This window comes from Enoplosus armatus, chromosome 18 (assembly GCF_043641665.1).
Source record: "Enoplosus armatus isolate fEnoArm2 chromosome 18, fEnoArm2.hap1, whole genome shotgun sequence".
Taxonomy (NCBI): Eukaryota; Metazoa; Chordata; class Actinopteri; order Centrarchiformes; family Enoplosidae; genus Enoplosus; species Enoplosus armatus.
In genome coordinates, this window is record NC_092197.1 from 2895033 (window position 1) to 2919408 (window position 24376).

The following is a 24376-nucleotide window of genomic DNA, read 5'->3' on the forward strand; positions in this document are numbered from 1 at the left end:
CTTTTTCTGTAACATGAACAAATGGCTCCAAACGTGGACAACTGGAGGATAAACTCATTTATTTCACTTTTAAAACAGAGCAGAAGAAGTGCGACGCTTGTCACAGTACATTTGTAAGTTGATCCCACTGCGAACAAATTATTTACAAAAATGTATTTCTAATTACATTCAGTTTTAACAGCGTGCTAAATAACCAAACTTGTTTTAGAAACGTCTGCTTCAGATGACGGAGCTTCAGCCCGGCTTCTTTCCGCTCAGCTGAGAGGCTGATTATCGTCTGGCTTCGCTCTCGCACACATCGCTCTGCTAGAAGCTCGAAAATCAAAGGCTCAAGAGTGAAGACTGATAAAATACCTACAAATCTATCATCATTGCTTTGACTCCCAACATTTTGTGCTGTCCACAGGCGGAAATGGTACTAAAAATGGATTCAGTGTATGCTTCAAAAACTTCCTCTTTGAAAGGGTTTTGGTAAGAGAACAAATAAAACATCTAATAAGGAACTAAGTACGTCATTCCGATAAAAATCAATTAAGTACTTAAACGGAGTCGATTCATTCTAATCTCTGGAGTTTGCAGCAACATTTAGACAAGTTACACAATACAGAAACCTACTTTGACTGTTAACAGACGGTTTCTGTACTTTCACTGCCGGGACGTAGCACGTGTAACAAATACCAGGCACACTGACCGGAGGGTTGATGCTGCTGAAGTCAAACTGAAATGAATCTTAAGTCTTCATAATACTAGAAGTTGTAAAAATATCCAGCTAGCCCTCAGTGGGAGCCCTGGCTCATTCATTGAGTTATAGAATATATTGCAGGACACATTTTAAATGGACAATAAGGGGAGTTCAGCCATGAGGCACTTCACTAGTGATTTCATAGGTGCACTAAAAGCACCCGTTATCGCATCTGAAACTATGTCTTCTCGTAACACTAAGGCATTTGGGCTCGACTCAGTCACAAAAACTATTTTCAGACCTTCGGAGAAATTGTAGTGACACTATTTACAATTCATTAAACATTCAAAAGATGTGCTGTGATGCCACGACATTGTACAATGACACAAATATAAAGCCGAGCAAATAATGTACACGAACTCTGTTTTGTACATTAAATATATGACACACTCCTCTCATCGAGTCCCTCCGTCAGCACCAACGACAGGTGTTTTCATGAGAGGGACGGAGTCAGAAAGGTCAAGTCTGATATCATAGGGGTCATGAGTTGATGACAGCCCTCTGGACTTAATACAAATCAATCAATCGATGATGTTTTACTAGCAAAAGGAACTATAAATGGCAAGAATAAAATATTTCAGTCTATTAGCAAAGATCTGTTTGTTTCTTTTTTTACAAACCTCTTATAGAACATACATACATTTATATATTAATATATCTGTAAGAAAAGAGACGCGACCCGGCATGTTGGCTACTCTCACAAGTCAGTCTTCTACACGAACACGAACGACGGCATCAACTGTGGAGCTGCTGCAAGAGCTTTGACGGGGAGGGAAGGTAGACTGGGCCCTCTGCCGGGTGCATTCATCTCCGAAGACGAATTTAAAAAAACTCTTACTGGCATTTATATTGACACTCGAAATTATCTCCTTTTGAATAATTTAGTATTTTATCAATTAAATCACGATGAAGGAAGAAAAACAAGTGATAAAATGATTTCACCCCCAGGTTTCAGTTAACTCAAGAATGCTGTTTGAATGCGGCCACCAGAGGGCGCCAATACGATCCTTCCTCCCCAACTGGAACTAACTTGTAACTAAGAATTTAGCAGGGGAAGAACTGGTCTGGTGACGGCAGCAGAGCAGCGGTCAGTCTGTAGAAAGTGGTTCCTGGAAGCCTCCGGTGCAGTTCTGTCCTCGTGTCTCAACACTGGAAAGATGGAGAAGCATCATATTGTTATTTTTCAGGGTCAGCGCCGAATAAAGATTCAGAGGCGAAACAGATGAGAACATTAAACCGGATCAGTAAACTGCAGCCTTACCTGTGCGCCTCAGAATAAGATGGGTTTGCCGGCAGTTTTTTCCTGGACGTAGGAGGTGAAGCGCTTGAGGAACTTGGGGTATTCCCTCTTAGCCACGGCCCTGAGCACGGAGGCCGGAGCCCAGCCTCCTGGATTCACTACGGACGGACAGGAAACCAACTTTACTGAGCAAGAAGGTTCGAGTTAACAAGCACATCATAACTCGTCGATACACACTTCAGTTGAGTGACTGAGTCCTGCAGATACCCTGATCATTAATATCAACTGAAGCCACTGGAAAAGATGGACACACACCATTGGCGACGTAGGTGATTTTGCACAGGATGTTGTCTCTGCTGATCTCTTTGTCTCCCTCTGGTGGGCTGACCAGGGTCTGACAGATCATGCCGATGTTGATTTTGGCACGGACACACTTGCTGGTCGGCTGTGGCAGCGACAGGACAGAGAATCGAGAAAAGCGGCGGCGCGGTTATCATTCAGAATCTCAATAAATTCCTCGATGCGTCTGATCGGACTTGATGACTCACCTGTGCGTCGTCGTGATCCACAGAGAAATTGCAGACCAGCCAGGTGTCTGGGTCGTTCTCGTTGTTGGCCAAGATCTTCCTCATGGCAGACAGGTACAGCACGTCCCTCTGAGACGCCGGCCACACCCGCTGCAACACAGATTCATCAGATCTCAAAGGGCAGCTCCAAACGCTGTCGATGAAGTGAGGAGACCTTGTTCATGATCTGGTGGCTCTTACCTTGTGCGTCTGGTAAACGATTGTTGCGTTGTCTGACAAAGTCTCCACGACATTGAAGTTTTCAATAGTGGCTAAAGGAAGCAGAGAACATGGGAGAATTACAACGAGGCTGTCTCCATCATAAGAAATGGTTTTAAAACCAGGTTTAGAGTTAAAACACCTACTCTCCCAGTCGTTGCGGTAGGCGGTGTCCCAAAAGTAGTGGCAGACCTCGTGACCAGTGACCCCCTTTACTGAATGGGTGGCCTTCAGCGGGTCCAAAACAATCCCATTTTCTTCCACCTCTCTCCTGTACACCTGCACACACACGACAAAATGAAGTGAAATCATGTTATAATCACATTTTCTAATGTGTATACTGGGGTTTAAGAAAACACAGTGGTCCAATCGTATTCCAGACACATTTGGTTTTAAGGACAAATTTAATTTACGGTGTGACTCAGCAAAAGTATGACATAGAAATGTGCTCTACGATGTGATTTACAGGTACAGAAATCTGAATGACATCTTCAAAAGTCCTCCTTGTACCTTCATTTCTCCCTCCTCTACAACCAGCTGCCAGTTGGCGTCTCCACCAACATCCTGCAGGGAGTAGGTCATGTGACTATGCACCATCTCCTCCACCTATAAAACACAAGGCCGGGGACAGACAGGAGGTGAGATTGATTATGTGACGACAACTTGAAACGGTCCTCAGATGTCAGCATGGCATAATGGAGTCAATGTGTGCAGAGACAACAGCTGAAACTCCTTATTAAGCAGCCTTATTAGCTGCACCTAATGAACTGCCTGTACAGTCAGTACTCTGCATGTCCTCTGAGGACACCAGAGTTCATTTTAACAACAAAACTATGGGAAAATATATTACTGACAAGCTTTTTCACAACAAAGACAAGACGAGAAACTAAATAAAAAATAACCCTTGAAAAGAAAAACTATGACAACAGGTATTAAAACTTTTATCAACAAATAAAAACTAAATGATATTGTGATGGATATGGATAAATATATCTCTTCTTCAGCAGTTGATCAGCTGCTTGGCCTATTAAACTTCATGCATCTACAATCCCACTGAATCCAGACAAGCGACAACAAAGCAGCTGGAACAAACCACGAAAACATGCAGCTGCTCGGTTCAAACAGCCAGAATTTGGGAATGACAAGTGAATTGACTGAAGAGAGCAAGCCTGTTGTACTACTGCTGAACAGGCTGAACTGTGTGGTTGACATATTACAGTCTGGTATTGACATTATTATTGTTATTATTTCACACACACACAGATACAAATGCAGTGCATGCTTCATGCTGCTACGGCGAGTTAAAGGGTCTTCCAGCGTATTCATGGGGAAGCTTACGCAGTTACTGAGGGTTCAACAGCCATGCAGACATGGTTTTTAGTCCAGACAGGTGAAACACAGAGGGGGGGTGGGGGTGACTGGCTAAGCCTTGGCAGTCAGTTACCTCAGCGCTGAATCTGTGGACATCGTGAGGAGGGGCCATGACTATCAGAGGAGGGGAGGACTGACTATGAGGCTACAGTGAAGATGAGAACCGAGGGGATGAAGGACAGAACATGGAGGAGAGGAAGACACAAAGTTACACAAAAAGGATGTGGGATGTAAAAATGAGAGCCATAAGGAGCTGCAGGGAAAAGGAGGTGGAACAGGTGGAATGATGAAAGTAGTTTGTGGGTGGGGACAGTTTTAGGAAGTAAAGCGTTGGACAACCTTGTCAGAGTATCTGTGTGTGCCGGCGCTGGAGTACACGTCTCCAGGGGGGACTGGGCTGGATCTCTGGATCCTTGTCTTCTCAGTTTGAGACTGGACACAAACAAACACAGAATCTAAATCAAGTTTCTCATTGCTTTGATGTAACATCACCCGAGTTATCGTTCTTTTTATATAAATACAGTATCGGATCTTTTGCTTACCTGTTCTTCTATTTTGTCCTGTCTGTCGAGAGCAGCTTCAACTGCATCGAAGAATTCATCCTCATTGATGAGGCTGTTTGGACCCTCCTGTCAATGAAGAGGGGCGGGAACGTTACTTTAAAGACTCTCACATCCCAAAATTCATGTTGCATTACGGATGAATTCTACAGGTACTTCACCTCATAATCTGGACCTCCAAAGTGAGACTTCTTCTTCAACTCATTGAGCGCTGATTTATAGCCTTCCTCTATTCTTCGCCTCTTCTCCATCTCCTACACACACACACACACACACACACACACACACACACACACACACACACACACACACACACACACACACACACACACACACACACACACACACACACACACACACACACACACACACACACACACACATCCAGAATCATTAAACAAAAGGAGGAGGAAAGATATGTATGATGACCTGGAATCTACAATAACTTTCTCTCCTGCAGTCACCGTCGCCTGACATTAAAATATGTGTAACACAGGCTTTCTTTCAGGCAGGTAGATGAGACATTAGATCTAAATGTCACTCACCTTATCCAGTCTCTTTTGCCAGCTGTCCTCTCTCTTCACCATGAGGTCGATGCAGTGGGACAGAGTGGCCAAGATCCCAGCTGTGGTCGCCTTGAACGTGATGGCCTCGCCCTTAAAGTCTATGCCATTGATTCCCTTGGGACTCAAGGACAGGAACACTGCACAGGAGAGGAGCATGACATTCTCAGTCACCTTCTCTCTATGACCGTGGGGTCCCACATGAACACTTTTTTTGCCAAAGTTATTTAAGTTATTAAGGTGATGCCAGTTGTTGCGTTGTTTGTCATGTTGCCAGGCAGCTGTAGATCAACTCTGATCAAACCACATCAACCCAGATAAGCTTTTGGGTGTTAAACTCTTAATAATATCTAGTGATGTTTTTCCCAAACTTTAAATTTGACTGTTGCCCTTTTAGCGATGGATATTTCAGGGAATAGAAAAATACTTTGACAACAAGTTTTCAGGAGAATTCTGCATTACTCACATTTTTCTTTGCTGCCGTTGTTGTTATGCAGAAACTCTCCGTCTGTCCGGGTGCTGGGGAAGTCATCTTCATCATCCTCCACGACTGGAAAAAAAGAAAGAGGAAAGTTTCAGAGAGGAAAGGAAAGCACAAATCATCCAGGGCTCCAGGGCAAGGCAGCGCCTTGTGGCCCGTTCACAACTTAAGCTCCAGCACAGCTCACCATCAGACTGACAGAACTCTGCTGTGCTGGACAACGTGACAATGGTCTGGTTTCATCGTTAGAATAGACAGTGGGAGAGAGAGAACGGGAGAGAGAGGGAGGTGAGGAGAACAAAAGCAGGGCTTCATTCACTGTGGTCATCCACAGGCGCCCGGTGCAGGCTGCCATGAGCAAATGTTCAGCCAGCCAAGATGGGGTGAGGGTGAGGGGGCTTGTAGAATAACTGCTCTCTGAGTCACACACACACACACACACACACACAAACTCATTTCATACAAGATTCAGTAAATGTTTCTTCTAAACCCAAAATGTTTTCATGATCTATAAATGGAGGATTCTTACAGACATAGGCTGAAGACAAGTCAGCCATTTACATTTGTAGTAAATTCTCATTTTTAATTAAATTCAACTTCTTTGAACATACTTTGGTGTCACACTGCATCATTCTATCATGTCCACACATGGCTGGACCTAATGCAACAGCTATGTCACAAAATAAACGAATCAACTACTTCGATTCGTTATCGATTAATCTATTGGTTATTTTCTAGATTCATCACTTAATTGTTATGCCTACAAAATGCCTCATAGTAGTGAAAAAGACTCATTATAATTAAATGCAGTTTACTCTCATATATGACAAAGTAAAGCACCAAATCCTAATGCTAGAGAAGCTGGAACCAGTAAATGTTTGGCATTCTTACTTATCAAAACGGTTAATCAATTTTCAATCAAGCGACTAATCGGTTAATCAACTAATTGTCCAAAATAAATCTGGATCTGCTATCAGAAAGAGGTATTTTCACAATTAAATAATGTTCACAAACTCCACCCAATCCGTCCAAAAACCTGATCCTACAGAGTAACGAAGGGACTGGTTACTAGGAGTGTTGGTTGTCTGTGGGTCTTACTTTTGTCCCTCTGCAGCTCATCCTTGGACACGGCGTCTGCACAGCCATCAAAGTATTTCTGAAGCGTGTCCACCTGCCTGCACAAGATATCTCTGAAGGTCTCCATCTCTGCCAGCTTCTCTCTCAGGCTGTGGCCCTTCTAAAGAAACAATAAAGCAACAGAGTGGTTAGGCCTTTGTTTATATTTCCTGTGCTGACAAAATTAACAGCTTTTGTGAAGTGTGCCTACAAATGGCTTCCCTAGCCATAGTACTCATTTACTAGAAAACTCACCTTGAAGGAGGATGTGGAAGTGGCAGAGTAGCCGCTGGTAGCTGATGTGAGAGACAGCATGGAGCCATGTCTCCGCAGACTGGACTCTGAGCCATATCCAGAATCGGCCTATGAAGAAACACACAGGTGTGGGGGAAAAACAGAGGAAACAAGTTAGGGATGGTGTCACAAAGCAGCCTAACTTAATAAAATACATTAGAATTATTCATTTAAACCAAAGATTTGCATGCATGAGAAAAAGAGTCACAGCCACAATTCAGCAGTGACAAACCCAGTGACACAAAACAAAAGCTCAACTACAACTAATCCTTCACTTAAACTGATCTTTCTGAGTTATCTCTCTTCCAGCTGTCCATCTGATCTGAAGCGTCCTCATCCGGCATCTTCAGCTTTAATATTTAATATTAATATTCAAACCATCATTTCACGTCATGCATGTTTCACACATATATCCATGTGTCTACTCTGGTGTTTTAAATGTCACATCAATGTTTAATAAAAAAAAAGTAGTAGTAGAAGTACTGCACACAGTGAGTAGATGTAAATTATGAATTACCATTAAAAAAAAAAAGGTGTTACATAAAAATATGCACACAATTAGAAAATACAAAAACAGCTTTCAAGAAGGCCTTCACAATAGTATTTCGACATTTTGACAGGATACAGTGAACTCGACAGCAGCACAACATGACCCAGATTCAGTGACCATGGCAACACAACTGAAACACCAACTGACTTCCTGTAAACCTGACTGGTCCCCCTTTCCTCTTACATAACAGCCCGGCCCTCAAAATAGATGGCGGGTGACAGGAGAGAGGAAAAGGTTCATCGACAGACAGATGAGTTTCCCCTTTAAGAGACACTTCCAATTTCAGCCACCAGGGGGCATGAAATGTGCATGCACGTGACTGGCATTTGACAGAGCCAGAGTTAACTGTCGGTCAACGACCAGAAGTAACTCCCGCTCGTGTTCACATGGATCTCAGTCACTGCTGCCTGCCCTTTAGCCAACATACTGCTACCCCACTGACTTAACCGGCACAGATAGCACTATCTAACTGTTGGCATGAGGGCTGCTTAATCTGTTTGGTGACAGAAAAAAAACCCTAAACCGGCACAGTTTTTGTTGCAGCTATGTCATTCAATACAAAATAGAACAGGAGTAAAAGTAACATCCATCAGCAACAATCTCACCTGTACAGTAATACCTACTCACATGTTCTCAAGGGGCATGCAGCTCAGTAAACACAGAGTAACTGTGTGAGTGTTAGTGTGTGTATGTGTGTGTGATTAAAGCACACACTACTGACTTTGGACAATAGGAGACACAAAGCCTGGTGCTGATAAATAAAAAATAAAGCGGAGAAAAAGGCTTCAAGTAACAAAGCTGTTTTTTTTAGTGATAAAAAGATGACTTACATTACTGGAATTTATGTCATGTGGCTTTCAACAAGCACAGCTTACTTTGACAGAGATAGTATCCTAGAAACAAGTGTTGTTTTCATATTGAGATGTTTCACTGTCTCAAACTATAACTTTGGTGTTAGCTGTAGTGTGTTGTGTTGTGTTTCCCTGGAGACGCTGGGCTGCAGAGTGCTGTGAGTAATGTGGGTTAGAAAAGGAAGCAGGGCCTTCTAGCAAGAAGAGCTTTCGGCGGTGACTCATTGTGGGTGGGAACGTGGCCTGGTGCGAGTGTATGTATATACACAGGACTGACTCCCTCCTGCTCTGTCTGAGTCACAGTGGCTCCCTGATGAGTGAGTGAAGAGGGAAGAGGAGGGGGGTTTCCCAAACTAAGGACCACGAGTGAGGTGTGGCCACTGACTTCTCCTCATCTATGTCAGACAGGCTCAAAGCTGTGGCTCCACTCTGGATTACTGTATGTCTTCCTAAGATTATGACTTTTAACATACAAATCAGTATTAAATAAACAAACTTTTTGCTTTTGTTGTGCACTCTGTGGCTGAATAATAAAGCCATAAACACTTGATTTCCACAGGTCACATGGGATTCTTTCTTCATCTACATATTTGATGGTTCATTCCTGTGTATATATGAACATAAACATTTTGTAGGTCTTCTTTGCCTCCATTGTCTTGTACTCAACAGTAGGAATTGTAACCTGCTTCCTTTGTCCTTCACTCTGATTGAATACAATGGGAGCTTCTTTTGCTCTCCCTGCATTACAAGCCTTTTCACAAAGCACTTAAAGGCTGAACTTGTATTTTCAAGTGTAAAGTCACACTGTACTGACATTTCAGGCAAACAACAAAGCACGAAAGCCAACTCGACTCTCTCTCCCAGGACATGTTAACCTTTTCAGGGTCAAAGTCTTGCAACCCTTTTCATAGTCACCTCTGTGTTAAGGTCTGTGTATTAAAAGTAATTATCCTAACCTTGAGCCAACTGTTAGTCCAAGGTTAAGATAACTTTCAACTAAGCACGGCCCTCTTTTAAAATTTCATGTGCCGATAAATAAACACTGGCGCACAGGTTAACACAAACACACACTTGCTATTATAGTGTGCTGTGCCAAAGACAAGTGAAGCACTCAGGAAGTCCTAGACTCCTACAGACTTGCCAACAAACGCACCAGTGGTGGAGGGATGATTATTGTTCCCTGGACTCCTCCCTTCTCTCTCCTCCCCTCTCTGACACTCTGATAGAAACACACACACATGCACACAATAAACACACACATTCACAATATCCAACCTTGTATTAGATGATACATATTGGTTGCAAATGTGACAAGGATTTGGTTTCTTTTGATACCTGCAGGTTATTGTCTGCTGTGTTCAAGAGTGTGCATGACTTACCCTGTGCAGCTCAATGGAGTCAATCCACTGGTGTCTGTGCTCTGGGTCTTGGGCTCTTAGGTACCACACACTGTCATTTACGCTTATGTCCAGCCGGCACTCATCAAACTCATGAGGCTAAAAGAAAAAAGGACACAAAGGAAGTAAGGTTAGTCCGTGTGCATTGACAGCAAATACACTGCTGTTGCCGCTTTAAATATCAGTCATTATTATCAAATCTCGACATCAGAATGGAGCCAAGAGAGCATCAGATACTGGAGGATTCTATGAAATGAGGCCAGTTATGGGAACCCCAGCTGGCTTGAGCTCTGTATTAAAGCTGTCACACATTTCTTAGCTTGCCGTCATGTTCTTTTCATAGCAAGAGGAAACACAAATCCCTTTCCCACTCAGGAAGAGCAGAGGGAGGCATATGTGAGGTAGCCTGCCATGTCAATAGCTATTAACATGGCACTGAAATAGCGTGTGTCCTGTGGGTTACAGGATGAGCAACAAGCTGTTCCTGTGATGGCTTTAATAACTGGAAACATGGCAATCCACCACAGTCACAGTGAGTTGGATTTCTTCTATGTGTGTCTATACGTCTCACAGAGATAGAAGACAAAGAAGAGTGCACCACAGGAACAACAGCCTCCATTTTCAGACATCGTCCCATAGGAGGAGAAGTGGCAGATAACTGGCCTTTTAAGGCAACTTGCAGGATGGAGCATATTCCTAATAGCCCTCCAGTGTACCGTCAGCGCTGTAAAACTGCTGCGCCGGCATGGTCAGCAACCAGGGACTGTATGTATGTGTGTGTGTGTGTGTGTGTGTGTGGCTGGGGGTGAAGGGAGTGGTGGTGACAGCAATAGTATGTACCTTTTTAGTATTTACCAAATGCATCAGGCCTTCTGAAAGGACACCTCTCAATGTCTGCTCAATTAAAGAACAGGCTGATATATGAGTGAGAGTCTGGCTTTTTCCAAGCGTAGTAAAGTAAAGTAGTAGCTTGAGAAGCACTAAGAACTGGAAAAGACTGAAGGAGCAGAAATGCTGGAGACTGGCAACACTAAACTGTAAGCAAAAGAGAAACCACATCAGAGTAGAGGCCTCTACATTCCTATGTTGGCCACAATACTATAAGCACATCTGGGATCCGTGTTTTAGCATATTTGTAATGCACAATAAGGGCAGTCATTGACTATGGAGGGCCAAGAGTCTGCAATGTTACAAGAACCACTACAACCACTCATCAGCACTTTCAGTCAGAGAGAAATAATTAGTGACTGAAATTAACAACTTCAGGGTTTGTTTAATCAATGCATGTATTGATTCTTTGGGTTAGTGAATCAATACGGTATTGTGAGTTGAAGTATTATAATTACACTTTGATTATTCCCGCCTACCAATACTATTTACTCTATGCAAGATTAACACTAAATAAAAATGTTTTACATTCACTGAGACAAGATGTAATAAAACATGCACATATGATCATTAGCAATAGCAAGCTTGCAATCTAATATCTCCCAGTGAATGCAAGTGCCCAGAGACAGCCAGAGTCCAAACCATTACTGAAGATTGTATTATTTCAGTGAGTTGGCAGAGTAATAAATGGCCCACTGTGGTGTCTTTAAAGGCGGTTTCATTGGAGGAGTCTGACTTGGCTGTGCAGCCTGACACCTGGACGGCACCGAGGCCAAGACCAGATGCTCAGTGTCAATAATGCACAACATGAGGCTGAATGCTGAAAGCTTTTCTCATTTAAAAGTTACCAGCAGCACGAGCATGAGATAGAGCAGAGATACAGCGGAGACCGATAAGAAGAGGAAGCGCAAGCAAGGAAGGAAACAAGGGTGATGCATCTTTAACCCTCCATCTGTTATATGGAAGACAAAAGATCACAACAACTTAACAGCCTCCTTCTCTCTTAAACCCAGGATCACACTGGCCGTTTGGTTGGTGGCTGGGATTTTAGAGTCATTTGGTTGCTAGGAAAGTGAGAAAATGGATTCCTCTGGATCGCCTTTGGGCTATGGGGTCATGGGTATACTGACTGGTGAGCAGGGTTGAGGAATGAAAGCCTGCACTGGGTCTGAGAAGGTTACTGGGATCCAAGGCTACAGTAAACAATAATCCATCACAGGAGGTCATCTTAGCAACCTTGAACTTTACAAGATGATGATATATATATATATATATATATATATATATATATATATATATGCTGACGATAATCCCAGCCTGGGCCCTATGTGAAAGGCAAGCGGACAAAAAAAAACCCTTTATGGAGTGTTTAGTTTGTGTGTCTGTCTATGTGTTCATGTTGATGAAACTCAGGGTAACCTAAGTCAATGTGAAGAGACAGAGAATTCCTGTTGCCCAGTGCATGCTAGAATACCTTCCAGACTCCTGTGACCATGCACAGGACAGGCGGGTATAAAGAAATCGATGGATGGGTATTTTAGAAATGGTTGCAGCAAAGCACTTTAGATCCCAGGATAAATCAGTATTTTGATTATCCTGGTGGGTTAAAAGGCCAAAAATCAAATAAGGAACAAATCAAAGAGGCAGTTATCGTGCCTTGAAAGCTGTGTTCCCACAACTCTCCAGGACAAAAAGTAGACTGTGACCAGGGGGAGATGCATTTTGTTGAGGTACACTGTGGTGTCCAACGAAATGACCACTGCACAATCAACTCCTGCAGATGATACAAATGTAAGTCTTGTCCACTGAGACATCAGAGGACACAACAGCAAGGAGCCTCTACCAGCAACTATTTTTGATGTCAAATGTCAGCCTTTTTGTGGAGCCCAGCAGTAGACCAACCGTCTTTGATTCGACAGACTCATATCTGTGTGTCTTGTTTGTTTTGGATAGTTTTTTTTACTGTTTAGTCTTTTAAGGGAGCACTGCTAAAGATATCAAATGTTTTTCTTTCCTGTAACGCAGTGTAGCGAGTAATATGAGTGCCAAAATCAAAATGATGAGACAAAACAGCTTTATTCTGTCTCTATTCTCTTCAAACATAAACTTCCTCCTCAGCTTCAAAAAGACTCCCCGTCTGTCCTCTCCCTTCCAACCCGTTCTGAGCTGGTGTACGTGTTTGCAGTCACAGTTTCCAGAACTGAATGAATGGGAGCTCCCCTTAAAAAAGCTTGTGATTTTCAGTACCTAAAAAAAAAAAAATGTGTGGGACTGAAATCAATGCAAACACTGAGAAACCCCACAAAGCTGCACCAGACTTAACTGAATTTTATTACTCATTTGTGCAAGTTTAAACATCATAATTATGCCCTCTGCAGAGGAGATTGAGACAAATATAGTGCATTTGTACCAAGACCTGGTGCCAGGAACATCTTTGTGTAGACTCTGGACACCAAAACAGGATCCCTATGGCCCCTTCGGAGGAAACACTGACTCACCAAGTGCTCAGAGTGAAAGACAGGGAAAGGAAAGGCAGTAAGGCATTCTGTCACTGAAATACACACACACACACCAACAGACTTGGGCATGTGGTTCTCGACCCTTCTGATGACCCCCACTGTAGAGGAAGTCGCATACTATGAGGAAGAGTCTAATTTCCTGTTACCGTTGCAATTTCCACAAAGCCTGACATCAGTTGCAATAGTCTATTCAGCCTCCACTTGACCTTTTCTTTTCTCTCTCTCTCTTTCCTTATCTCTTTAACCACATGGAGTGGCTCGCTGTGACAGATATGAAGAAGAAAAAGCCAAATTATTGCACCCAGAGCCACTGCTTTTAAGAACTCAAAACAATCCAGCCCCAAACCACTACAGATCCAGTCTGCGCTACTCACAAATTCCAGTGAGAAGGAATTACAAGTAGGCCAGTGTGCTCTTATTAACTGACCATGAATCTAAAAATGGCCTTTGTAGGTACAGTTGCAAAAGCAGTTTTGAAGGCTTATTTGCAACAACAGACAACCTTACAATCATTAGCACCCACAACTTGGAATAGCATGACAACAGTCCGTGACCAGGTCACTACTAACATTGATGGTTTTCCTTGTTCACCATCGATTTATCTGCTAAATGTTTACCGATATTCAAGTCAGAATTCTTGTAGTATCTAGTGTCGATTCTCCACAATTTTGCCTTTGTCAGATGTGAAACAGAGGAACAAGAAGGGCATCGTTCTCATGTGGTCGATAGCAGGCCTCAAGAGAGGAATCTAAATCTGGAGCTAATGCATGCTGGGGGGGGGGGGGGGGTATACAGTAATGCTACAGGGAAGTCCTTTGTAATTCCTACAAGACTTGTCTATGAGCTTTTCCCCACCTCACTTTCCTCAAAATGCATAACAGGCAGCTTCACTAATGACAATTGTTAACTGTAGTCAACCAAACACTAGGAGCCGTTCTGTTATGTACTTGTTAGATGTGAAATTGTGACATTGTTCTGTACATCATGCATGACCCTGTACCTCGTGGTGAGCCACTGAATGTACAGAACAAAGTTTCTATGTAATCCAGTCACAGACAATGTTGACTTACTGGGTAACCTATCTACTTAATTGGTAATTTACTATTCAAACCTGGCAAATACTAATGCTATGTGTCTGTGACATTAGTTCTCTGTGCACAGTGTCATCAAGTTCCTAGTAATGAAGGTGCCTGTGAACACATAAATAGGGTGCTTATGACCTACCTATTCAACTGCGTAGACAGGTGGTGGACACAATGAAATGAACAGTGTATACTGCAATCCAACCCAGCAGCTCTGAAATGAATACTCCCTTCTAGCTGAGACCGTGTCAAACAGATGTTGTTTCCAGTCTGCTGAAATTTGAGGCAGTACTTTATAGTGGAGGTATATTTGATTGCATTATATCGTAAGCTGTTCTTGTGTACTAACAATGCTCTTGTTGGGTATGACTGAAACCACCCACTGAATTTCAGGACACACCGTAAGAAACTTAACACAGGAGAGAAGATGGACCACCAGCAACTAGCTGCAGGATTCGCATTCAGTTCACCCAAATCACAGGTTATTAGAGGAAATGTAATGAGGAACTCACACATTATCTTACAGGCTTACCAAAGTTTCTCAACTTTAGTGTCTCAACTGAAATCTATGAATGACTCATAGACCAACTTAGACTTCCCTCTGAACTTAATACATATATGAGCATTTGCAGCTTCTCTAATGGGAGAATTTAATGCTCTTCTTAAATACCTTTGGGATTTGGACTGCCGATCGGTCAAAACACGACATTTGAAGATGAATAAAAACACACACCTGGACATATCACAAGTCTTATGTCTGAGAACATACTGTGCCATGGTGCATCTGTGTCAGAGAGTTAGTGCGAGAGCTATGAGGGAAAACGACAAAAGGGAGAAATGAAAGAGAGAAATACGGTGAAAAAGAAAAAATATTTCTGTTCAAAAAAGGTAATAACTGTCCACCACCAGCTATAACTCTGTATTATTTACACCCCCGACTTCGGAGGGATATTTCCATTGGAATGAAAAATGACTACAGTAGAGCACCACAAGGAGGTTAATATTTACATAGGCTGGGAATGGATGAAGCTGAACAAATATGGCTAATAGCAAAGCCAGCTTTATGCTGCCTGGGAACAGTGACTTATTCATTTCCCTTGTTACTGTTTGGACAGAGAAACAGACGGAGCGTCAGTCAATGACTGACCAGGGTTCCCACATGATGAAAGGTGAAACAGCGTGAACATCTAACATTAAACACTGTTGACACATTTTGGATTTATTTTCTCTTTGCTTCACAGAGTGTGACAGCTCTTGAATCTTTGAGACAGGATATTATTAAAAGTCTGATAGGTATGGGAGTCTCGGCTTCAAATTACTGTATGCTATCACAGCGACAAACTGTTTGGAGCTGCATTTCTTGGTCTATCATATACAGTGACACAGCATTACTAGTCTCATGACGAAGTTTCCAGTAAAGTCTTACCACATAGCATGCTGTTTTGAAACTAGAACAGCCGCCTGACCGGCCAGTTACCCTAAAGCATAACTTGGGATGTAATCAGGAGTTCTTTGTACCTGCAGTTGAAGAACAAGTTTGAGAAACACCAGGGTAAAGTTCCTCATCTGATTAGAATGGTCAATAGTGAGTCAAGCCTTAGGCCTCCACATGGATCCAGGAAAGAGCAAAGTCTTCCTTTCATGAATTCAATAGAAACATATGGTGGATGCCTGACATCTGAATCACATCTAGTGCATCATATGCCAAGCTTCTCAAAACTATGTGAGGGGCTCAGGGACAAAGAGAGGGAGGTGGGTTGAATGACCATGGAAGCAGAAACAGAAACTGAAATAAATCTATCTTTGCTCTTTAGATTCATTCTTAATGTATGCGCTCCTATTGTCATCAGCTTATCCCATTCATTTGAATGGCATATTACAGTGTTAGAAAAACATGGCTTTGTGTTAATAAAATGGAAACTGAAAGACTTTGGGCCAGCTAAAGTTGAAGCAGCTTTTTATATTACAAGGTTAAGACAGTGAGTTGAGACACTTTGATGGGAAACACTGAAACAGTGTTTTTTTGCTCCCGCTGAAAGCTCTTCTGAGCTCCTGTGGGATTTCATAGTTTGATGAAATGCCAATCGTACAAGTGGAGTCGTTTCCACAAGCAAGCCAAACCAAATGCAATGTGCCACACACAACTAAAACTTACTTTCTATGAGAAGCAAATTACTTATTTGCAGCACATGTTGTTATTGCTTGAGATTTGAACAAAGCATGCAATGTGGGAAAAAGCATGTCCAAAGGTGAAATTCAGTGGATTTCATACAGTGATGTATTTACAAGGCAAGAATCTTTGGGGCCAAAACAGACAAAGTTGATTGCACAATTCAACTTTCTGATCACAATTAACAACAAAAACAGCATGAGCATCATTTAGGCAGATATAAATGTGTCAATGGCTACACAGACTATAAAAACAGATTGAAACAGTGAGTTCATCAGCTGATGCCAGCAGTTATTCTGTAATTGATTTGTTGCCCTGATGTAATTGTATTTGCCCAACTTGCTGACCTGATGATTAAAAAGGTTTACAACGTCAACTCTGAACAGCAAAATAATTGAGTCAGACTATGTTGATTAGCTCCTATTACAGCTAGTCAATCAATATAAAGAGAAGGTCAAGACTCCACAAACATGCATCCTTCTTCATTCATTCAATGTTCTGCACCATTTGTTGTGGTGAAAATATACCCACCGAGGTTATAATGGGCAACAAAATAAAACCAAAATGCCTGAACACCACACCGCCTGGCTGCATGGCTTTCTTTTAAATGGAAGGTCTAACTACAGCAATACAAACAGTCCACAGAAAATCTGCTGAAGCTGTAGGTGAAGGGACACACAAGGGTAGTTTGTGGTTATTTGCAATTTAAATAAACAGAGTATCCTCTCAGGTCTTGAATAGCAGTGGATGTGAGCCACACATCGGTAAGTTTTACTGTTTGATGGCTTAAATAGAGTGATGGCTCCTCTCTCTTAGCAGATGTAGCCCTCTTACACAAACAGCAGCTCTCATTCTTAAAAGACACTTTGAAAGGGCCAATATTGCACAAACGAAAGTCTGCATTCAAGAACACAGAACTTACGTCAAATATGTTCTCATGCTTACAGTTAAGAGATTGTGGCATATTGAAGCACAGTTAACAGAAAGGAAGAAGGGGGGTGCTTTACAGTAAAGAATCTCAATAGTACTCACAGTAATAACAGCTTTGCTAAGGCAGAGGGAACCCCGACAGCCATACTCGGTCTCATCCTGAGACTTGTAGTAGCTCAGTGTGTTGTTTTTCAGGACCACCCAACGGTCCTGCCATCCATGGATGTAATTTGTCCACTGAAAAATAAAGCACTTTTATTAATATCTTTGTATGTGGAGGGACAGGAAAAATAAAAACACCTACAATATAATGTGATATGATATCTTCACCACCTTACTTCAAATGTTTAGTTGTCGCTGAGGCTGCTACTTTGGTTCTTTGTAAGTTTATTCAAATGCTATGTTTATAGGCTGCACTTTGTTGTGGTGTTGTTGTTGTTTTGAAAGGTGTCAATCTCATATTACCGACCTTATTTACATACAGAAAAAAACATTAAACACCTTACAATATAATTCAGTCAACAAAACCACAAACATCACTGAGTTGAATCAACAACAAGGACAAAGTCTTCATTAAAGGACTGTTGGATTGGATTGTTAAATTGGAGAGTAGTTTCCATTTTTCTAGTAACTCAGTGTATATTGCAAACATAAAACCGCATGTGCCTAACTTGAGATGTTTGCACAACCTGAGTTGAGACACATGTGGGATTTCATGTGAGGTGCAGACTCAATAATCCTCACAAGACCTATGACGTGTATAGGGCTTAGTATGATTGAACAGCTGAGCTTTTCTGAATGCAGATCTTCTTAATCTCAAAATATGCTTGGTTAGCGGGTCAGCATGCAATCTGTTTAGAGACAACCAGCGTACAGTGAGATTAATACCACATTGGCTTCCCGGCAGCTTAACTAATTAAAACTGTGGTCAACTTGCCCAAAAACAGTCTTGCACAAGCGAGCAGGAGCATATGGCCAAATAGGTTACTTTGTCTAGCAGTAGACTTAACTGTCTGTTTACCAAAGAAAAACAGAACAACAACAGCTTACAGTGTTGTTATTTACACAGTGCACTCAGTGTAAACAAGCACAGTTTACTTGTACCAGTTTTCCTGCACCTCACATACTGTTGTCAAAGCAATATTTACAGTAACACTGGACATTTGCCAATTACACTAACAGCATTTGCTGTATCCACATTGTTATCACAGTAGACTTGGCATTACCTATTTCAGTAGTCAATTAATCACAAGATCAAGGCAAAGACATGCTACCCTTTTTGAAAGGGAAACGCTAATGTCTGCACAATGTACACTAGCAAAAATAATAGCTGCCCCACTCAATTACACTGGTAGCAGCATTGCCAAGGCAAAGTACAAGTGTAAAATTAATATACAGGTATTACAATATCACTTGTATAAACCTGGAATGAGTGCAGTAAATTCAAAAACTATTTTAGAGGGATCTATGAGCTAATGTAGCTAGCTGTACATTACACACCCCGCTTTATAATTTCAATAACGCTGTGGGCTTTTGCTTTTGCTTCAGTGGTGATTACCAGTCTTACATTGCTGAACAGCAATGTGGAAGTGTTCAAAGATCCCCGCCACCCTCCCCCTAACATAGACATACCATGATTTGTCACACATTACCAGATTGCCTCATTTCACCCTGATGTGTCGACAGGAGCCTCCCTGGCAGTTATGCCTTCAGCACTTGGCAGCGACACTGACCCGACGTGTTCAGTTTAGGTAAAACGTGACTTACCTTGCTGAGGACTCCGCTCAAGTCGACGATACCAACAAGGGGTCCAGACTCCTCTTTAGGCTCTATATCTTCCTCGGAACCGGAGGAGTTCCAGCTCTGGTTGTCTGACATTTCCTCAACGGTTCTTTGGCTAACGCTTTACGAGCTGAGTATAAAAACAATATAAACTTGGCATATGACACTCGGGTGAGTTAGGTTAAAGCTGACGGTATTAGCGGAGCTGTCTGGCAAAGGCAAACGCGGAGCAACAATTCACTGAATCATGTTGTGTTATTATCGACTGGCTAATCGCTCTGAGTGCACGACGAGTTAACCAAAATAGCCGAGCGCTTTAGCGGATCGATAGCTAGCTCCCACCGCGTACGTTAACCTTCGTTAGCTAAAGAGGTTGACGCATTTTGTGGTCAGATCGTCCAGGTGAACGTTAGCTAAGCCTGCTACGTTACTGACTGTAACGTTAGCTGTCAACTCTGCTCTCGCCAGGCGTACGTTGAGTCCTAGGAGCGGCAGAAAAGGATGAAACGCAGAAACAAAAACAAAAAAACGCGCTCAGGCAGGCTTCGGCAGTCACGGATACTCCGTCGCTGACATTCAGAGAAACGCGGCGGCAGTAGTTCTCCTCTGTGGACTGCTGACAGCTCTGCAGCGCAACGCCATGTTCAACTGACGTCTCGAGCTTCTTCTCGGCGGGTGAGCGCGTGTTCCAACTTGTGTGGTGCGCAGGGGCGCTGGCCCGGGTGACGTCACCAAATCCACTCCTAATTTGGAACGAGGCCCCGCCTCCTGTTTCTACTACTGTTTAAATAGACCCAACGAGCGTGATACTCCAGATTACTGAAGGTGCAGCTATTCACCGGATTTAGCTTTTACACACTGGAAGGGAATCCCTGAACTCGACTGAGTTATCTTTACAATGATTTTACTTTTACAAACAATAAGTTATACGTTCAGAATCAGAATCAGAATCAGAAATACTTACTTTACTATCAGTGGGCCCAGGGGCAAAAAGAATTACTAGTAAGTTTTATCATTGATTTTGTTGATTTCTTTAAAGCACTTCATGGTTTAGCTCTCAGTTGTATTTCTGAATTGCTGAGTGCAGCTCAGCTCTACTGGCTCTTCCTAAGTCTGGGTCCAAGACTAACCAGGCTTCTGCAGTCAGTGCCCTCAGTTTAGCCCTCAACCTGTGGATCTGAGGCTGCAAAATCAGTGACATCTTTTTAATTACCTCTCAAAACGTATCTTATCTACTTATCTGTTTTATTATTATTTTTTATATGAACAGCATTATATATATTTTGTTATTTTAATTATCTGATTCATTGCAGCCCTGAAATGTTTTAATCCTGGTTCAACCATGTAAAGCACTTTTTGTAACTTTTTGTTTTGAAAAATGCCGTATAAATACATTTTATTATTGACCCCTTGTTTGTGGTATTTTTTTTTAACAAACCATACAGACAATCTGTCATGAGTTTAATCTGCTTCATCAAGATAGCGTCTGTGTGGTTTGATCACATTTTACTGACAATGTTGACAACATAAGCAGAAAACCCCCACAAGTGCCATCACATGTTGATTCATATGTTGCTAAACTCTGATTGGTACATGGAAGTGCGTGACATCACTCCATCCTCCAGCTCACTGCAAATCAGTGAGAGAAAGACAAGAAACACAAATACAGAAATCTCTTGAAATAACTGAAACTGAAAGAAAGTTTTGTCCTCAGATGGGAACCCATTTCTACTAGAAAGAAGATGATTGAGAGAAAAAGGTTTTCAGGGCCTTTAAAAGCCGTGTGTTCAGGACAAAAACACCTACAATTATGAACACATTTCACCTATAAGATTTAATCTGAAGAAAGAGTAACTGTACCGAACTGTAAGTGATTTTGAGATCGTCTTTACGCTGTATTGTTGGTGAATTAAATCATGGTGAAATTAAACGCCTCCTCTTTATAATGAGGGCCTCTAGGGCCCCAGCAGCAGTCCTTTTATCGTCAGACAGGGTTTAAACTAATGTGTAATAGTTTTATGTTTCCATGATTTTGTGAGATAAACTTAGGGATAGGTTTAACTCATCATAATACTAAGTGACATACCACAGTCATTCATGAAGAATCTTCCCTCTCTCCCCTGACCTAAACCTGCACCAGGCCTGTGCTTATATTAACCATGAGTCATGTGATAATCCTAGTGCGATTTAGCACATACACACACACACACACACACACACACACACACACCCCTTGTCTCCTGATATTCAAACACCAGTGTTTCAGTGAGTTACAGGAGAGGAGCAGGGCTTTTAGCCGTGTCATGGGTTTGTTGAGTCTGATGCAGTTCCATGAAATCATGAGACCTGGAAACGGAGAAACCACAAGACTTCTATTAGCTGCACAATCCAACTATTCTCTTCCATTAAAAGGAAAAGCCGGAGTGGCAGGAAGCCGAGATTTCATACATAGCTCAGCTAACAGGTTTTTAAAAGCTGTAGCCACGGCAATATAGTGAATTTACTAATCCAAACTATACTTGATCATTTCCTTCCTCAAAGCATTGAGTCCCGATGTGATAAACACACTGTGCAAGAGAGGGAAGGAAAGTGTAGTATAAAAGTGGGTAATAAATACAAGATGAGGCCCTGATCTCTCAGACTTTACAAGTTAAATCAGCTCTGATTTAGCCCTGCAGCCAATCCCTTCGTTTCACATTAAGTCCCTGAGAATCCTGACAGTCACTCAGCAACATGGTGGTACTGCCTGGGGACAGGCGTGTACATGACCTGTTGCTCGACTGGATAGGATTTAAGCAGTTGATTTAATCATGGCGACATACAAATTGTCCCTGACTTAGTGGATCTGTGATTCATTTAGAGGCCAGGAGTCAAGGACCATGACTCAGGCAGGGCTGATCAAGCGGTAATGTGATTAAATCACATCCTCTTTCGAGCCGCATATTCCTCATGGGTCAGCAGCTCCAAGTGGGTAAAAGGGAAGGAAGCAGCTGGCCCATTGATGGATTATTTCACTTCATATTGGTGTTATACGCTTCCTTATGGATAGGAATATAACTGCACAATAGTGCAAGTTTTTGTTTAAAAACTGCCAGCCACTCTGATTTGTAATTTTATTACAGCAGTTAATTTAAGTCTCAGATTAGTGAGTTTTTTTTCAAAAGATATTTATTAATAACTGCAAATTTTACACCAGCTGCATGTGGGCGTGACTGCCGGGAAGCAGAGTCAGGGAAGACAGTATTGCAAGACACCTCAGTAAAGGCTGGACCTGTCTCGTAAGCTTGCTGTGCCCTCTGCTGGTGGCCGGTGCTGTTAGAAACATACTGTTCACTGTACAGAAATAAAGCTGTGTGTGTGTGTGTGTGTGTGTGTGTGGTTTTATCTCATCAACATGCAACAGCTGTGACACTAATCCTGACACCATGACAACCCTTACTAGACGACTTGGAAAGAGTTGCCAGGAAACTGGGTGTTAAACTGTTTACAGGCTGCAGAGATCATGTGCACATGTCTGGCTTTACTCGAGGGCACCAAATGTTACCCAGTTTGACAACAATGCATCTCATAAACCTCCTGCGTCTCCTACATGTACACTGTATTATTATTATTATTATTATTTTTGGGTGTAGTTAAAGTTGAATAACAAAAATAAGAAATAAAACATGAAAATAAAATAGGCCAATGTTTTGTAGCTTTACCTTTAGTTTACAGACCTGTCTGAGGGTCTAAGCTCAGCATTTAGTTACAGTAAACAAGTGTCAATTTTGTCTGCAGTATATTTTTTATAGTTATAATGACAATAACAACTTTATTCAAAGCACCTTTAAAAAAAAGTAAGTTACACAATGATTAATAGCGGCCTCTGTTGGCCGAGGCCAGTACATACAGTATGAACCTTTATCCTGCTGCAATAAAATATAAATTCCCAGCATGTTTAAGTGTCCAGCAGACTGTCAGCTGCTTCATACCAGCGGCGTCTTACACCTCCTGAAAGCTTGAGGTTTATCTCTTACTTGGTATACACTGTCTGCGCTGCTGCTCTGATATCAAGCTGGTCGGTTCTGTCGTAAAATGTCTTTGCGGTCATAAAAGTACTTATATGGACTGAGTATGATGTTTCAAGTAAGCGCACGACTGTCCATGGAGCACTGTGAGGTAAGAATAAAGGCTGTATAAAGAAATGAGCAGTGTCAATGGTTTTGGCTGAGATACAAGAAAACTTCACTGTGGACTCGTGCATTATGGATGCTGTCTAGCCAGTTTTTTTGTCCTCACTGTTCTCTTGTCTAGAAATATGGGAAGTATTTGCTTTGAATGTTGCTTTTCCCCCCTAAAAGGGTCGTTTGGGGGTTTGTTTTTCTTTACCAGCACCGATGGTAGTGGATGGTTTGATGATGGTGGGAGGGTTAGGACTTTCTGTACACTGCACAGATTGTAAAGCCCCTTGAGGCAAAGAATATTGACAAGAATAGAGTTTTATTTTAGCCTCGCTGTACTTGTCTGATTAATCAAAGGCAAAATACTGTAGTTATCAAGTGTTTAAGCTCTTAATGCTGAAATTCTTGCATGATATGACACCTTGATCAGTGGTTCTTCCTTTCCATCTCATTAAAACGTGATTTCACATATTAACATAGTTTTTCACTCACAGCGACAAATCAATGCTTAACGAGACCTTGCTTCTGATTTTGTGATTTTTCATGAACTATGAATTAATACGTCACATTTTTCATATGTTTTAGATATATAGTATTTTTTATAATTGTTATCTTCCATCATTCTGCATATACAAGAAAACTGACTTAAAATAGGAATTAAAAGAACAGATTTCCTTTGTGTTATCATTGATACTAAAGGTGTGATATGGACTGATTTGTTCCACCTTCACAGAACACATTTGTTGTATTTTAACACAAAAGAATGAAGTACCAAAATGGATTCCTTGTAGTATCCCTGAATACTGCACGTTCAGCACTATGTTCATATACAGTCAGTGTGATTTAATCACGTCCACACTCATAACTCCGAGGTTAATACGTGTCTGTGTGTCTG

The 24376-nt window shown here is 41.9% G+C and overlaps 1 protein-coding gene across 3 annotated transcripts; it reads right to left on the reverse strand.

The window, feature by feature from the left end:
- Positions 1 to 42: 42 nt before the first annotated feature.
- On the reverse strand, positions 43 to 19976 carry LOC139301112 (ceramide transfer protein-like). 3 transcript variants are annotated; one of them, XM_070924410.1, is made up of 19 exons: positions 19307 to 19976; positions 17642 to 17776; positions 9933 to 10049; positions 9707 to 9772; positions 7114 to 7221; positions 6841 to 6979; positions 5728 to 5811; positions 5244 to 5401; positions 4860 to 4952; positions 4681 to 4767; positions 4478 to 4570; positions 4212 to 4283; positions 3278 to 3373; positions 2914 to 3046; positions 2750 to 2820; positions 2531 to 2659; positions 2298 to 2427; positions 2004 to 2140; positions 43 to 1891 (listed from the first exon to the last, which is right to left on the reverse strand). In XM_070924410.1, the coding sequence occupies exons 1-18, from the start codon at positions 19415 to 19417 to the stop codon at positions 2013 to 2015; spliced, it is 1950 nt and encodes a 649-aa protein (XP_070780511.1). In that variant the 5' UTR covers positions 19418 to 19976; the 3' UTR covers positions 43 to 1891; positions 2004 to 2012. The 3 variants fall into 3 exon arrangements, with proteins under 3 accessions (XP_070780511.1, XP_070780513.1, XP_070780514.1); XM_070924412.1 differs by lacking the exon at positions 9707 to 9772; XM_070924413.1 differs by lacking the exon at positions 4212 to 4283.
- Positions 19977 to 24376: the final 4400 nt, after the last annotated feature.

Excerpts from the sequence above, each read along its gene's own strand:
- LOC139301112 (XM_070924410.1), bottom strand. The coding sequence starts at position 19,417 with ATGTCAGACAACCAGAGCTGGAACTCCTCCGGTTCCGAGGAAGATATA. Across the intron at positions 4,768-4,859 it reads TTGGAGGTCCAGATTATGAG|GAGGGTCCAAACAGCCTCAT; the intron begins GTGAAGTACCTG and ends CTTCATTGACAG. Across the intron at positions 2,660-2,749 it reads TCGTTTACCAGACGCACAAG|CGGGTGTGGCCGGCGTCTCA; the intron begins GTAAGAGCCACC and ends TCTGTGTTGCAG.